This window comes from Falco rusticolus, chromosome 8, assembly GCF_015220075.1.
Source record: "Falco rusticolus isolate bFalRus1 chromosome 8, bFalRus1.pri, whole genome shotgun sequence".
In the NCBI taxonomy this organism is placed as follows: domain Eukaryota; kingdom Metazoa; phylum Chordata; class Aves; order Falconiformes; family Falconidae; genus Falco; species Falco rusticolus.
Genome location: NC_051194.1, coordinates 64,631,224 through 64,648,846, shown reverse-complemented (window position 1 = coordinate 64,648,846; position 17,623 = coordinate 64,631,224). Strand labels below are relative to the sequence as shown.

Genomic DNA, 17,623 nt, shown 5'->3' with positions numbered 1-17,623 from the left:
AGTACCAGCCTTAGAAACTGGAGGTCTGTTGTTCCTCATGATGGTACCAAGTAATAGATGCTGTATGCCAGCCAGCTAATAATTGTATTAATCACTGCATTATGGGCCACTGCTTCATCTTTCTCCATAGAAACTCTGTGGTGCACATTACCCTATAATTAAGTATAGCTTCATGAAATATGTACTATGAGGCTTGTTTAATAGATAAACTATTCTCTAATTTAAAGTCCAATGACCTACATACTCAATGCTGAAAAACCCCCTCTTACTGACATTATTTCTCCCTTGAGACCTTCCATCTGAGCAAATCTGTTAAGTGAAGTAGAGGAAGCTTTGATCCAAACTAGGCTAAATCCATCAGAACAAATGGCTGGCACATGTATGTATGCATGTATGTGTGAGGAGGAGGACCTAAGGAGGGTCATCAGAAGGAGAAGTGCAGTTGTATGGTTTATGAAACATCCAGATCTTCCTCTGAAAGTTGGAAATACACAGCCTAAGACAACTATTTGCTTATACCTGTGGCTGTGTTGTCTGCACACGTGAAAACAAAGCACTTCAGGCTGTGTGCCAAATCCTGGGCATTTCCTGGGGCACAGCGCTCCCACCAAGGGCCCACTCGGAGCTGGGCACTGAACATCGAGCGGCTCCGTACCTGCTGCGGGCACGGAGAGCTGCGTGGGGCATTGGCTAGGAGCTGGCCCAGGCTGTGCTACCACAAAGAGGGTCTCTTCCAAACAGAAAGTTCCAAAGTGAACATTTTCACATTTATTTGAAACTGGGTATGAGGAACCTTTGGAGTGTGCATGACTGATTTTTAGTAAATGCCTTGGACCAGCTTCTGCCCCTTCTTTTTATTGCATTTTAGGGAGTCAGCATCACAATTTTAATTCACCCGACTGTAGAATCTAAACACTTACTTATTCAGCAAACATGACAGGTGGAAGAGAGTTCTCAGACCCACAGAGACAACATAGTTATTGAAGGTGTTTTTAGTGAGTAGGAAATTCCTACACAACCTTAAAAACATTTAAAACGGTGGTGCACACTACCATGTTTGTCTAAGCTGGTGTTGCTTACAATGTGCGCAGCAATGGTAGGAATGGTGTGTGTTGGAAAGATACCCTCTTAGGTTCTGTGTAGCCTTCCGTGCTCTGGCAGAAACTGGCAGCACTACAGTTTTTAACTCCAGGAACGGTCCTCTCTTGTGGACTCCAGTGCATCACTATCCAGACTGGTCAAGAAGGTGGTATAGCCCAAGGAGTGGAACCAGGGCTCTTCTGCCCTGTTTTGGGAGCCCTGTTGAGATGGGTATGATGCAGTTTGTGGCCAAGTTCTTCATGGCCGAGATCCTTGGCCTCGGCTTCCTTTTGCAGCTCTGCTGGGCTGTGACTGGTAAGGTGGAAATCTGTACGCTCCTTGATGTGAATGTATTGTTTACTGAAATATTGTTTCCTTTGTTTGGACTGCTGCTATGAGCTAATAGCTTGCTAGTGGAAAACTGGGCATCCTTGTCTGGGTCTTAAAAACTATGTGCAAGAGAGTGAGTGGGTTTGAACGGAAGGCAGAGAGCTGCGTGAGGTCCATCAAACACTTTTAGAGTTACATGATCATACCTGATGTCTTTGTTTTAAAATGGAGGGCATTTCAGAAAGTCTGTTGACATGCAGCCAAGCTGTAAGCTGAATTTGCTGTTAAAACATTCATTAGTGAATGCTTTGCTTTCTGTAAGACTTTGGCACTTTTTGATTGTATAAAACCATTCAATCTTGAGAAAAAAGCAAGGAAAAGTCTGATTAATACTGCAAATCCACAAGAGAAGCCCAGCTGTCAGAGGCAGAGCAGATGCACCTCGCACTTGGAATTGCCTTGTGCACATTTTTAAAAGCAGCTGAAGCTTTGCAAAGGCCAGAGTGAAGGAAGTGCCTGCAAGGTACAGGCTGCAGAAGGTGAGAAGGCTTTAATGTGCAGGGGGAGCAGCTGTCCATCGTTGGTCTCAAACAGTTCAGTAAAGTCAAAGGGGCTGTCGGTGCAGGCTGGAGTTCTCCGAAAATGCCTACCTGGCTGAAGCACGCATCACCTTTAAATCAGGGTAGCCAGGTGACTAGTAGCCTCTAAAAGCACAGGCATCCTTCAGGTTGGTGTGCTGAGCTGCTGTGAAATGGGAGGCAGGACAAGGGGACTGCTGGCTAAAGCTGTTACCAAGGCTACAGGCTTCTTCCTGGAGGAGAATAGTGTGATTTCGATCATCCTCAGGGCAGAGCCCTTGTGCCATCTCCCTCTTGCACTATAACATCTCCTATTACAGCATTCGGGTTGCAGCCAGAAAGTTGTAATAACCAAAGCTTGCTTATCACAGGTGATAATGTACGGAGAAATGGGCAGGTGGTGGTGGTTACAGAAAAAAAGAGCGATTGTTTTAAAGGAAATGCATTAAAATGCTCACTTGGATTTTCCTTATCCTTCTCTGGAAAGTTTTTTAGCAAATCCGGAGGTGCTGAAACGCTCCGTGTTCTTCAGAATCCTAGCTGGAAAAATAAGTCATTTGAATCCTCCTGCTTTGCAAGAGGAAAATGTACATACTCTCTTTCCTCTCCCCGCTTGCTCAGCATCCATCCCTCTTTGCCGCAGGCTCATGGAGTCGCAGTCAGGATGGTCGGTCAGGCTGGCTGTAACAGTCCAGCCTAAATCACTGGCTCAGTGAATGGCCTCTCTGCTCCTCAGGAGCGCTCAGTGGCCTGCAAAGCCTATAGACTGAGTGAGTGTTTCTGTTTATATCTTTCTTTTTTTCCTAAGCCTCTTTTTTTTTTTGCCAATGTTTTGACATAATAGCCAAAACTAGTAAAATGTTTGGGCAAGTGGCCAGTGCTTGTTTTACTGAACAGCCTCAAAAACTGGAAATACCCGTGAACCTGAGGCTTTTTGAATGAAACAGTTGTGGTGCCAGATACAAAGAGAGCTGGGTAAAAACACCGGGCATGTTCTGGCTGCTTGTAACTCTCTTCCCAAAGAGCACTGCTCCCTCCCTCCTGCCCCGAGTAGCTCCGGGTGAGAGCATTGGCCTTCCAGTGTGCAGATAGGAAGGCAGCTCCTGCCCAGCTCAGCTCCTGCCCGGCTAGCAAGTGCCTAACCGCACCTCTTCGGATAAAGGAAGTAACGGCACAGGGAGGAGGCAACTCTGCCAGCCTTGGGTGCAGTGAAGTTTATGATGAGGTAAACTAAACTGATCCACCTTGTTCGAGGGATTCAGCCGCACCTTGGCTGCAGGAATGGGTGGAGACATAGGGAGAAGCAGGATCGATGCTGGAGGTACCCCAGCTTCTGGTGCGACTGCCGGCAAGTCCAGACTTCTGCAACGAGTAAGGGGCAGTCATGCCTCTACAGCATGCAGAAGTGTCTCCAGTCAGTTGCTGAGGGGTTGGGGCTCTGAAAGCATGAGCAGGGTGGGTAAGGAAGCTCCAAAGAAAGACTTTGGAGGCAGGCAAGGAGGGAGGTGGGTGGTGACCTCTCATTTATGTCTAATTCTACTTTCTTTGGCAAAATTCCCCCAAACTGAAGTGGGATCAGAAAAGGGTCCTCTAAGAGGCTTTAAGATTAGCAATACATTTTGTCGAAATAACCAACTCTTCCACCTCTGCTTGTTCGTGAGCCAAGTCCTGGACAGAATTCCTTTTGCAAATAATTTCCCCTTTAACTTAAGTGAGAGGAAGACGAGCAGCTTCAATTCTCTGCCTGATACCTAGTGTCATGCGGCATTCATCACTATGCTGTCTGCCCCATTACGCACAGACTTTCAATTAGCAAGGGTTCTGGCTTTGGTTTTGGGGGGGATTTTTTGTTGGTTTTTCCCCCCATAGAAAACTCTCTCTTATTGCATGAAACCCTTTCATGCTGCCTGCTTGTTTTATTCTTGTGTGTAGTGCGGCACAAGCAGCGTTCTGTTGTACTCACAGGAAAGAAGGCAGTCTGTAAGGGAAGTGCTTAATTTAATAAATTGCAGATTTTTGGTACATGGGATATTTGTTCCAACAGTGGGTTGTGCACTGCCCAAAATTTCAGTTTCAATTAGCTTAATTGTATTCAATAGGCTGAATGAAAAGATCTTAAGCAGCATGTGAGTCAGGCTTTCAGAATGTGTGCTTGTAGGAGGCGGCTGCTGCCTGCCCAGCTGATGCACAGGAGTCCTGGGCCTTGGAAGCAAATGCATGGATATACAGAGTGTGCACGAGCTGTGTGTCTTGCTCATTTTCTGGCATATTTCGGTACGAAGGTTTGACATGCATGTCATATAAATGATGGCACTTTGTAGCTGCAGGTGGTCGGCTTTCTCTGCCTCCTTTTCCCCACGTATCGACATTCAGCTCCACATACACATCCTGTCTTCCCTCATAAAAAGAGATACCATAATAAAAAAGAGGCTTTATTAAACTAATGCAATAAAGGCATTTTCTTTGAGGATTTAAACACTTCATTTTTAATAATAAAAATCAAATTGTCATTGTTGCACCCTGGATAAGTTTTATTCAAATCAGCCTCTAAATGCTTTGTGCCTAAGCAGCGCTCTCCTGAGATGTATGTATTTTAGCATTAGTTAAATGAGTTTAAGAACGAGGCTCATACTCTGGCTGTAGGCAGTGAATCTAGAGATCAGGAGATTTCTTTTAAATGAGGGGCTGATATGATGCATTCAGCTACACTGGAGGGTACTGGGAGACAGCCGGTCTCCCATTCATACTGATGGAAACCAGTCAAAGTCCTTTGAGTTCTGAGGTTCTCATGAACTGACACGAACGTGGCACCTAACGTTTTGCCCATTGAGACAGAAGAGTTGGTCAGGGAACAGGGTGCAAATGCAGCTTTGCCTGATGGAAACCATGACAGGGTGGATATGAAGGTACTTGGTTCGACTAACCACTCAAAAATTTCTGCTGGTTATCTAAAGCAATTTTGCTCAGCAAAATTGGACTGAACATGTTGCCAGGATAAGCGTTTCTAAGAGACTTCCAGCATTTCTGCTTCATATCCTAGCTGGGATTAGGAAGAGATGCAAGGGTTGGAAACAAAGCAGTGAGCGTTTGAAAATGAGCTTGACTCCTAAGAAGGCTACAGGTACTTCATATAGAGGTCCTTGTTGAGTGCTGTATACTTGGAGACAGAGAAGTACTTTTTGAATTGTTGAATGTATCTTGTTCAGCCCAGAAGACAATATTGAAGGTGGGACCTGGAGTAAATGCAGAGAGGCGAAGAGATGTCATGGTAAAAGCCTGCCTTGATGGGCGAACACAGCAGGTGGAGACGCTTTATTTCCTTGAAGGGTTATGAGAAGTCAGCGCTTCTGCTGCAGAGCTGCCCGGGCTGACCTGCCTCCTCTAGCTTTCAGTTGCAAGAGCAGACAATTTCAAATATAAACAGTCATTCTAGCCCAGCAAAATCAAGTTTGTTGTTGTATGCTGAAGGTACAATTTCATTGTAGTTCAGGAGGAATGAGTAGCTAACCAGGGGTCCCCAAGTGCTGCCTGCCATGCTGGAAATGGGCCTCACGTGCTGAGCCGGGATGCTGAGACTGGGCAGGTTTACATCACTGATCGTTAAGATTCGGCTGTTGAATTTGAAGAAATCCCCACGTTTTCTGATCCTGACCAGAGTCACATCTATACCTCAGGGGAACAGAACAGTTTTTCTGTTGTGACTCAGTTACAAGTACTGGGCTGAAAGTACTTGGAACTTTAAGTATTACAGGAACAATATTTTTCTAGTATTTCAGCATTTTCTCTGTTGCTTTTGGCAATAGCTGAGGTATGGAGAGGCACAAGTAAACCCAAAGTATGAAAAAAGTGTTTGTGCTTTTTTAGTCTGTTACACATATAATCTCCTTATACAGAACAGAAGAACTGAGGTTTAGCACATTAGTTGGGTTTACTTAAATTTTTGCCTTGGCCAGCATTTTGATTGTCCAAAGCCTGTTTTGAACCTTGTTAACCTTAGTTCCTGCTCTCATCGACACATGGATTAGGTCTGTACGGGGGAGAGCACAGCTCCCATCCAAGTCATCAGACCTGGTGCATGTGGGGTCCTGGCCAGTGCTTGCAAGTCTCCTGATGGGCCTCATCCTTCTCCACTGGCAGGGTATCGGTGTCTGGGCTGCGCTCCGTCATGGCCACATCACACCCATCCGATTGCTATTGAAAAGCTCTGTTTGCAAAAGGGTGCTGTGTCCGGTCACTGGCAGTGCAGGCTGCTGTCCCCTGAGATCTCAGGGACACCCCCTCGGGGCCTGAGCCACAGCCCTTCAGGAGGAGGCAGAAGGGCTCTGCTCACCTTCTGTGGGCTTTGGTCAAGCCTTTGTGTTGGCCTTGAAGGGTGGGCAGGTGGTCCTTCGGGTGCAGGGGTCTGAGTAACGGTCACTGTGCATCCTGCTGCATTGTCTTGCAGAGCTGTTTGTCCCGGAATTCTGTAGCTAATGAGAATAGAAGAAATAAGTTCACAGACGGGGTTTCATAGGATGAGTGCCAAGCGAACCTCCATGACCATGACTTTGCTGGCTTGAAGGACTACATGGCAGCTAGTTTGAAAAAGCACTGTCAAAATTACTGCTACCTTAAATAGATCCAATGACTTTTTTATTTTGATTGGACATGTGCTCCTTTCTCCACTAGTGGTATTATTTTTTTAAAGTCAATTATGGGTCCAGTGTATAATTTTAAAAATGATGCAAGTTCCAAGGGTAAACCGAACTGTGCCTGCGCAGAGTCCTTGTCTCAGGGTGAGCACACGCCTCGTTTGCAAGCACAGCCTGTGTGAACATGAAACTTTTCATCAGTTGTCTCTTCAGCATCAGTTTTAAAAGTGATGTACAGGAGTGGAAAAACAAAGATATTATCAAGTGTCCTAAAACGTATCCTGAGAGCTGTGTTTGGTACAGAAGATCTGTTTGGCTATTAAAAATCGCTTTGAGACTTTCTAGTCCTTGAAGATCTTTTTTTAGGTTTGCAGAGTTGATTACTCTGCAAACTGCCAATTTTCTAAATTTTATTTTTTTTTTAATATGTGAGATGTAAGTAAGTCGGAATGAGCTAATTTAGCCAATGGAATTTTACAACAAATGTACGAATGCTGTGGGTTTCCCTCCCTCACCCCCTCCAGCAGAAACATAATTTGCAGAAATGAAAACAGTCCCTGGCTGGCTTTAGGGTTTTCTCAAAAATAGAAACAGTAGGGTTTGTCTGGCTGGGCCGGTTTCCTCACCACACACCTGGTGTATATCACTTTAAAAAGTACATTATGCCTCATTAAATTACAATTAAATGAAATCATGATCATTTGTTTTTCTGGAAGGAAGATGTTTTGCATATTGAAAGTCTAATTTGTTGCAGGTGACAAAAAGGCTGAACAGATTATTTAATATCACTTTATTTTTTATAATGTTGCTTGCTGGTTAGTTTGCATATACTTTGGTGGCTCAGATTTGCATTATTGTAAATGTTATTGCTGTCAAGATACTTCACTGTCCTACCCAATCACTCCGCTCTTTAGCCACTGTTGTTTACCAGTGTTGTTTATCTTTGGTTGCAGGAGGACATGAGGTTTTTCCCTCTTGAGTCAGTTTTCTTATTATCTGTCCTGCTCTTTGTGTGGTGCCTAAGCTGCCACGGCTCCTGGAGGAGCTGCAGAAAAACGCTCTTTGCAACCAGGTTTTCTGCCTGCGGGTTTGGAGGGGGCACGGGGAGCGGGGCACGGGGAGGTGCCCACATGAGGAGCTGAGGCTCCCAGCAGCAGTGTGTCCCCGTGGTTCAGCAGCGACGCAGAATTCTGCTGTGTCCCTGTGGTGGAGGTGAGACCTTCCTAGAAACAAGAGGCGCAGGCTGGGTTCAAAACCACTGCCTCTGCCCCATGATCAGCTCTTTCTGGTGATGGATCAGAGCCTGCAAGCACATTAGTGCCACAACCAAGCCACTTGTACCTGTGAGCCTCTGATTTACATAGGGAGTCAATGGCTGCACTGGAAAGTAATTGTTGGCATGCTTTCACATGTGTTTCTGCTCTCCATTTTTGAAATTAGACCATAAATTTAGCCAGGTTAAGATGGGAGGGAGAAAAAGCTGTCTTAAAGTCAGCTCCAGTAGCTTTCAGATACCTTCCTTTCAACCCAAACTCATGAATTTTTGAAGTTGATCTTTTCTTTTAGTAAAAAGTTACGTATCCTTTAAAAGACTTAGGAAATTAAGAATTTGAAGAATCTGTGGAACCAGTATTTAATTGATTTACTGCATTTGGAGAATTTTACACTGACTTTAAGGGAAAATTATAATAGGGACTTACTGTATCAATCTTGAAATTGCTCAAGTCATGGTTTCAGGCTTCTGTAATGTCCTTTGTCCAGCCTGTGAGCCTGGCAAACTTTGGAAAGCTTTTCAGAATGTCTCTAGCATCTCTAAGGGGTGGTGAGCCCTGCGGAAGAACCCAAGTATGAGCCTGCAGTTGCGTTGAGGTCGCAGAATGCCTGCGGCCAGCCCAGCGCTGCACCCGCCTCAGGCTCGTTCCAAGCACAGAGATTTTTCTCCAGCCGGCTTCTCCCGATCCCGTTTCTGACTGGAGGGTCTCACCACGGCTTCATTCCCAGCTCCAGTCCTCCTGGTAGCTACTCTGTTAATTGCAGGAAAATGTAATTCAGACTGTCTTAGCTTGGTGATGTAGATAGGAGCTGAAGAGATGGAGCGGTGTGCAGCCTACCTTCAGGTTGTGCGGAGCTTATTTTGAGCACTTCTGGTATCAACACTGCTGAAGTAGAGTTTTCATCTGTGTGTTTTAATGTAGGTGTTTCATAGCAGATAGCAGATAAATGCAGATACAGATACACTGTTGGCTGGTCTGGTTGGTTTTGTCGGGAAGCCTGCTAAATAAGATCAATAGATACTGAAAACGTCGGCGCTGGGTTAATTGGCCAACACAGGGGCAGTGTATTAGCAAGGCTTTTTGGAGGAGACTCTTGATATGGAAGAAGATAAACTAAGACTGAACATCACAGGGGTTTGACTACCTGGTTGCTTTTTGGTAACATTTTTCTTACAAGAGAGGAGTTAGCCGTGACTGTATTCCTGAGGCAGCTTGCCTCGCTCATGGCTGTAAGGACCTGCAGAAGGCTCCTGTCGGCAGGGGCGGCCAGACCGCGCCTGGGTGCTGCCATCTCCCCTCGCACGCGGCGCTGGGTGTTGCTCCTTGCAGCAGCGGGTCGAGGTGAGCCCTCCGAGCTCCGGCTGGCACTGTACGGGGCTGCTGTGGCCAGCGTTCCTGGCAGCCACAGTGCAGAGCCCTGGGCTGCGGCAGGAGGGAAGAAGGGTGTTGGACTGCTCAGGGAAACGTGGTGGCGGAATAGCCTTCCGAAATAACGAGCCTCTGAGCACCATTTCCTGGGATATAAGTAGTCTTGATGGGCAGAGGTGATCCCTCTCTGCTTCTATCGGAGACCAGTGCATTTAAACATCTGTAGTTCAGGAAGTGGCTGTTACTGCCTTTTGGAGCAAAATGCACATTTGTGAAGTGTCAGATGGGGGGGTGGACACGCTGTGTCCCAGTAGCTTCTGTAGGCCCTGATCCAGGCTTGTGTGTTGTGCCTTTAACTTCTAGATAACCTGTGGAACTGTTGAGTGCATAGTTATGCATGAATTTAATCCCATAGTTAGATTTAAACCTCTCCTAATGACGTTTTCATCTCTCCAATGTTTTTTTTTCCTCTTCCTGTTTTTTTGGAAGTGCAGTGCTGGTTACCTCCTGGAATAGCGGCTTTTGTAAAAACTAGATGAATGTGGTCTTCATTCATGGTTGCAATGTGAAGCCTGTGATAAGAGGTGTGAAAAAACGGGTTAAATTCCTAAAGCTAGATTCTAAGGGTTTATTATTGCTCCATTTGTCTCCTCTCAGAAATGACTGTCCAAACCAAAGTGAAAGGACTGCAACATCAAAAACCAGCCAAACGTTTTTCTTTATAAACCTCCTGCACTGTTTAAATGTCGAAACTAAATTTACCAACCTTGGCAGATTTGTCAAAGATGAAGAGGATTGCCAAGTGTTCCCAGCTTCAAGTAAAAAGAGAGAGAGAGAGATATGTATCAGCTCCTAAAATATTTGCAGCAAGCACCTGGTGATAACTGCAATTTCTTCTACCCAGTGTACCTACCTTCCTATCCAGCATCTCCATACTCAGAAGCTTATTACGGTGCCAGAATAGGACAGTCCCAAAATAAAAACCTCAGCCCCCAGAAAGACAAACTCTTCCCTACAAAATATCCACTCTGGGAGAGCCCATGAGATCTGATGTAGGTTCTCAGTATTGCAACCCAGCTGGTTTACACTAACACAAATTTAAAAAAAACAACAAACACAAACCAACACATGACTGAGCTTTTTTTTTTTTTTTTTTTCCTTGTTGTAAATTTTTTGAACCAGGGCTTGTTGTCAGAGATCCTGCGTAAAGAAGAAGACCCTAGGACAGCTTCCCAGTCCCTCTTGGTAAACTTAAGGGCAATGCAGAATTTTCTCAACTTGCCCGACTCGGAGCGGGATCGTATCTATCAGGACGAGAGAGAGAGGAGTATGAACCCCAACGTGAGCATGGTGTCTTCAGCTGCCAGCAGCCCAAGCTCCTCCAGAACCCCCCAGGTAAGATGTGATCCCTCGTTACCTGTTTGTTGTGTAGATTAGTCCAGGGAAGGGGTTCCTCTCCACCCTTCCCCTCTCTGTTGCTGTTCTTGCACAGATAGGTTGTGGAAATCCTTTTGTAAGGTTTTGGAGCAGCTGCTAAGAGACATTTAGTGGATTTCAGCAAGAGAATGTGATGGTGATTCTAGCTTTAATCACTTCCATAAATGCAAACAAAAGTGTAACGCCTGAAAGAGTGCATGTGGGCATTACTTACAGGCTGTTGATATATGTCCACTAAATGCCTATTGCAGAATATATTGCAGAAAGCACACGTAACCTTTGATCTGTGTACGTTACATTCTGCAGAACGCAGAGGAGCTTTCTGGGCTTGTGGAGAGGTTCATATACGTTTCAGTAAAAAGTGTGTAGTGAACAGAGGTCAACAGTGAATTAGACAGGCGTTGCTAGAAATCAGTGTGCTCTGTACTCTGCATAGGAAATCTCAGTCCTTGAGTTAGAGGTTTACATGAGTAATTATTTGAGGTACAGAAAGCAGTGATGGGCAGGGTGCTGGGAAGGAAGATGATGCTTTTACAGCTCCAAACCAGCTGTCATCTCATTGACTTCACTGCACGTGTTTATTAACGTGCTGTTGCCACCCACGTCCCTGGGTAGGTTGTTCCTTTGCGCTAAGAAAGAGCATCCACATACTACACTGCAGTAGTCATTCCCCCCCTTTTACCAGACAGCCTGCAGTCGCAGACATATACCCTGAAAAAGCAAGGGTGCTTGCACAGAGGTGATGATTTAACTCTTGTCATGACATTTGCCTAACTTGAGTTTGAAATTTCTAACTGTGCAGACACGACAGGTCAGTTCTTACTCTTCTCTTGATCTTTGGTAAGTGAGCCCGTGTAAAGCTCCTGCTTTGGTGCTTTCACAGTCATGTAGCTGCAAAATCTCAGGCTGCGTTAGCCATGCTTAGAATAGTATTACTGAGCACTTCTCATACTGCATTCTGTAGCCATAGCTGCTGAAGATAAGGAAGCGTCAGGGGTGAGGGAGGCATAGTTTTACATGCACACTGATCGTCCTTAAGGAAGGTGTGTTGGTGTTGTAAAAATGGTTGAGCTTGTTCAGTTTAACCCAGGCGTTTGGGTGCACTTCACCACAAGACACAATGTAAAGAACCGTTTTCACTGAAAGCAAGCATATCCAGCCAACACAAATTTGACACTGAATTTTTATTACATGGGAAACTCATTGTATACCTCTTACCTTTTTTAGTTACCTTTCAAAGAAATCAAAATTATAGAGGGAACTCTTTCAATGTTTAAGTAATGTATCCACTTTTTGCATTTGTATTTATTCATGAAAGAATTAGCTTGCTCCTACTTACATTTATTGCAATATATTTTGCAACTAGAATCAAATAGCAGAATGAAATGGAGAGTTTTGATGCAATTTGGTGAGAATAAAAATCAGGTCTCTTGCCCCATCTTGTTCCTCTGTTGCAGTATGACATTTTCCCATGTTCTAGCCATAGCTATATAGTCATAGCTAGAACATTGTCTAATATAATGGAAATTTTGCCTGTCTTTTAAAAAGGTAAACGTTACTAGAAAACTGTACTCCAGAAGTATAAAGCAGCCCATTCTTGCCTTATTTCAACTTGAAGAATCCAGTAGAATATTGCAAGGTTTTTAATCAGCAAAAGCAACGCAACAAAGGTTTGCATACCCAGTGCTCGCCTTGTGCCCGCTGGATAACATTTCCCCAGTCCTCAGAGGGCCAGCACCAGTCAGCACAGGTGCTGTTTTGACAACTTGGACACCTCTGCAAATGAGGCTGCTTCCCAGCTCCCGGGCAGGCAGCACTGCTACTGCGCTTCCCCATATGCCCAGTATTAGTTCTGACGAGACAAATGCTGCCCTCGTGTGCAGCGCAGTGATTCGCGGCAGCATCGCCTCCCTAGGCAGGTATGTTACCTACCCTGGCGCAGGGTGCTTTGGGCCAGCAGCAGTAGGAGCCGTACCATCCTTTCAGGAATTCTGTTAGGGTGCCAGAGAAGTTGATGGAATGGCATTTGGAAATGTGGTTTCCATAGATACCAATCTCCTGCAGCAGTACTTCTGCAATGATGCTGGAGTGGGCAGGGTAGGAGGAGGGCACTGGTTGATAGCTGTGGAAGGGCTGGGCGTGCTGTGGGGCAGGCGTGCTGCAGCTGTAAGGGCACGCCAAGTAACACGGCTTGGCTCTCCCCAGCTCAGAGCCATCTGCAAGCCCCCCTCGCAGTGGGTGCCCTGCTCGGGACCTCCCCGAGGTGGAAGCAGCAGCTTGATCTGGCACACGAGCGTGGGTGCTGTGGGAAGGGGCTCTGAGCTGCGAGGGGGTGTTGTGTGTGAGCGGAGGGCCAGCAGTAACAGCTGGGTTTCGCTGCTCTGGCACATTTGTTTCTTGTTTTTTGCCCCGGTGTTTGCAGCAAGACATTTCAATCGTAGCAAACTCCTTAATATCAAGACCAGTTTTGAATCTAGGCCTCTTAACATAAAATATTTTATTTTCGAGACTGTGATGTTTTGGTTTGGTACTTGCCCTTCCTATCTCAGTGATTCCATATGAAACGGTGCAGGGCAGGCTTTTTTCTGATGTGTGGCTGTGGAGCTAGCAGTGTAGGAGACCCATGCAGGATGGAGTTATATTTTAAATCTTTCTTTGACATGCTAAGTTTGTTCTCGGGATCTCAGGCCTCCGTAACAGCCCTTGAGGCTGTGGTGACCTCGGCTGTTGTGCTAACCAAAGGCTCCAGCGACTGGGAGGGCTTTTTGTAATACCCGTCAAAGCACTGCAGGGTCTTTGGTAAAATGAAGCTCCATTAAATGAGTCCTGACAGACTTGGGCAGTCCTCTTCCTTCCCGTGATCTCTGTTTTCTGACGTTTCCCACAGTCTAACTCTCACCAGTCTGTGAACGTTGGATTTCAGAGCACGGTGGTGTCCCTGTTGGTCCATCCACCGGGCCGTACCCTGCCCGTGGTCCCGGCCTGTGGGTGGTGGTGGGCTTGGGCTGGGGGGCTGCCTGGGCACAGGGGGTGGCCGGAGTAGGCGCAGCAAACCCCTGGTCCCTTTCTGCGTGGGTCCTGCCCATGACAGGCAGGGAACAAGCCCAGAGCAGTGCCTGGTGAGCTGCGGCGCTGGGCGAGGGAGACCGTGCAGGTCGGTTAAAGCTTTATCTGGAAGCAGAAGGAAGAGTGATTAGTCTAGATTGTTGTCTTGATTGGATTTTGGCTCTGTTATTAATGTGGCCTTTGGTACAAAAAAGACATTAGGGAGAGGAAGATTTGGAGGACAGCAAAACAGAAGGAGGAGTTAAGAAGGCTTGTTTTTGCCTACTTAACCTTCCCATTAACAAACAGGCATTTGGGCATGTCTGCCTAGTTAAAAGTTAACAACAGGTGTACTCCAGCAGGCTTCAACTCTGGCACAAGAACAGGAGCCAGCTGAGGTTTGTAATCGGGCCAGATACCTGAATGCCACCAGGGTTTACGGGAGGTTGGGGTCTCTTGGGAACCATGAGCTCTGCCACCTGGGTTGCTTTGTTTGCTAAGACCTTTACATCTCAAGAGGAAACACAGATTTATATCAATAACCTACATGTGTCCCTTAAAAGGTGTATGGGGTACAGTGGTCAGCCCTGGTGTCTCTCCTCTTTGAGCTCAGGAAAGCAGATGAGATCTGTCTCTCTGAGGGGCGACGGGTGCCAGGAGCACTTGGCGAGCATCACACGGCCCTCGCTCCCTTGCCTGCTAAGGCGCTCCGGGGACCGCCGTGGCCAAGGGGCTTTAAAATAAAAGTTGTGTAGCAACCTGCTGAACTCTACTGATAGAAGCCTTGTCAGGGTAGCCCAGCCTGGGGGAAGTACTGGCAGCATGCGTTACTGTCCTTCATTTGTCACAGAAGCTGATGGGAAATCATTCAATTAAAAGGAGTGCAGCGGAATACACAAAATCTCAATATGAGTTTAGGAGAATGAGGGCAGCAGATCAAAGGCATGCCAAAGCCCAGCTTTATGAAGTGGTTTTTTTGTTTTTTTTTTTCTTCATTTTGACTGATTTCCTAGGTGAAATTAGGTGACTGTCTGGCTAGCATAATGATGATAAGGCTGGGAAACCATACATACTCAAATGACATACATATAGTTTTAATAAAGGATGAGGGAGACTTGAGGGAGTGCATTAAATTGAGTAATAATTTATTATTTAGAGACCTCTACCCATTTACTCATTTTTTCTGGGAGAATTGGCTCTTCCTCCAAGGTGTAGGCCACTTTTAGAGAGGGGGAGAAAGCAGAGGCTGGTGCCACAGTAGCTGGCTGGCAAAGCCACCCCCAGTGCCTGCCTGCAGCCGAGTAGCCCCGGCTACCTGTCCTGTTGGTAAGCTGCTCAGTAAACACGCTGGGAGAGGGAGAGGGGGAGAGTTGACAGGGCCTTGCATGTCCTATAGGAATGCACTGCAATTATTTCCAATCACAATTAACCTGATTAGAATAATGGACAGGAAGTGTCCCTCTGTAGCTAATGCAGTTTGGCATCAGCTGACTGAAATCCTTTGATAATTTCTGCACAGATGGCTGGGCTGAAAGCAGCACTTTTTTAATTATTATTTTCATGGTCTCTTGGTAGGCCAAAACCTCGACACCAACAACAGACCTCCCCATTAAGGCGGACGGCGCCAGCGTCAACATCACAGCTGCCATTTATGACGAGATCCAACAGGAGATGAAAAGGGCCAAGGTGTCTCAAGCTCTGTTTGCCAAAGTGGCTGCCAATAAAAGTCAGGTGAGTGGTAGAGGGGGTTTCGTTGTTGTGGGGCTTCTCGGGGTTCTGTTTTTAAAGCAAACTCTGGGGTTGGAACTAGACCCATATCCTCCTCCCACCAATAAAAATACATCTGTTCCTACAATAATAATAATCCTCATCTCTGGGGAACCTGTCCTGTTTTTGGCTTTTGCCTGCTTAAGTGGTTTCCTTTTCCCTTTTAAAATAGGCTGAGGAGAGGATCAGCTCACAGCCAAGCTTTTTCTCCCCTTTCATACTAACACACGTGTCTTGTCCCACTTGTGGTATATAACTTACGCCTCTGTTAGTGGGACAAGGACCTTTCAAAATGATGGTATCCTTCTCGTTTGGCAGGTAAAGAAATTGTTTTCTTAAGTGATTAACTGAGGGAAGGCAGTGGGAAACCGCATATTAGGCAGGTGTTTCCTCTTTTTTTTTTGCGTGTTGTATGTGCTGCATACAGTATTGGCCATGTGAATAATTCACATCAGATCGAGTCATTTTTTACAAAAAGGCATGAAAGGGCACTGCAGTGAGTTCTGGATTAATTTCTACCTTGGGTGTAAAAAATACATGTGGGCAAACCCAGGTCAGGGTGAATTTCTTGAAGAGAATCCATTAATTTAAAATTTTCATCCAACTCTTAAAAAAAATATAATGCACCAGAAGGGATTATGTGGAAAGGAGGACAGATGGAATTTTTTGTAGGAAGGGCAGCAAGTGGATTGTGGACCATTGGAAGGAATTGTTTACTCAGTGAAAAGGGCTGCCTCTGATCCTGGATGAAATTACTCTATTGTGCTGGAAGAGGGCATCAATATGCACGCAAAAATGTGCAAATGTGTCTGTGACGATGAGGGAGTGGGATAGAAGTACCTAGATGCATGCGCTCTGCAAAAGACATACTTCCCTGTCCTCTGTCCAGGGAAACAACATCGTAGTCATTAAAATAGATGTAAAATACGAGGGTGAAAGGCATACGAACAAAGCATCAAAGGCTGTTGGAGCACATGGGAGAGCCTTGTCCTTGTTACAGGTATTTGTGCCTTGGTGTGTGGTGGTCTGGTTCCTTTTCCTTTCCTCATTTAATCACTTATTTTCTTTGCCTTTTGCTTTCTCTTGTCAGGGTACAGGGGTTACAGTCCCCAACCCCTCTACCCCCCAACAAAATCCCAGGCACAGTATGAAATACATAAAAGGAAAATACCATGGAACCCTCTAAAACTGTTAAATGCATAAAAATCTCATGTACCACATGGCAAAATATAATGAGAACTGGAGCTGTTAAACGAATAAAGCTGTTAAAAGCATAATGCCACTTGGCACAACTACTGTGCATTTAACGGTTTTCCACTGTGTAATAAATGACATATGTGGTAAACGTGCAGTAAATATAAAAACTGCACAATTGATTTTGCAAACGTGCCCCTTATTCTTTACTCCATGCAGATATCAAAGTTCCACCCAGAATCCGGACTGGACAGCTTTTAATAAGGAGTGTTTAACACAGACTGAATGCCAGCCTCTCTGAGGTTTGGCTTAAAATTGCCTGCAAGCTTCCTGTCATTATACCCAGAGGCTTCTTGAAATAGAGAGGGACTGAACCACCCAACAATAATTTGGGTGGCTCGCCAGCTTGAGTGTGCTTCTCTGGCAGCGTTGCACACCAGCGCCCAAACAAAAATAAGCTCTGTAGTCATTCACGTGGAAAAAGAACAGGGCAGATTTTGAAAGCCAGATGCAAAAGGTTAAGAACAGTATCCACAAACGTTATTGTTTAAAGCAAAGTTACTGCACATAAAGGTTTTGTTTCTTCAGCAGCAGCAGCGAGTAAAGAAGTGTTTCTAAGGCTGATGTTTCTTTTGTCTCACAGCCCTGCCAAAGCAATACTGGCTCCCTGGGATGACCCAGCATTCGCCATGCTGAGATGTCATAGCGCTCTGCTGGAGCATGAAAGTGGTTTATGGGGGCACTGGAAGGCAGGGACAGAAAAGCCATAGCCAGGAACCATAGCGCTACGGGGCCTCCCCCTGCCCCAAAGCCCACCTGCGTGCCCGTACCCCGGCTAGGCTTGCTGCGCCTGCGGTGTCCCACCGCTGGCCGGGGTGTGCCAAAAGCAAGGGCACAGGAGGAGTGCCAAAAGCAAGGG

The 17,623-nt window shown here is 45.8% G+C and overlaps 1 protein-coding gene across 1 annotated transcript in view; it reads left to right on the top strand.

Annotated features, from left to right (window-relative positions):
• The window catches only part of SATB2 (SATB homeobox 2), a 134,131-nt gene that overhangs the window by 83,205 nt on the left and 33,303 nt on the right, over window positions 1-17,623 (top strand). Inside the window, exons 9-10 of the mRNA XM_037398642.1 lie at window positions 10,444-10,656; window positions 15,319-15,474. Of these exons, the coding sequence (XP_037254539.1) occupies window positions 10,444-10,656; window positions 15,319-15,474 (369 nt within the window). The remainder of the gene's footprint in view (window positions 1-10,443; window positions 10,657-15,318; window positions 15,475-17,623) is intronic.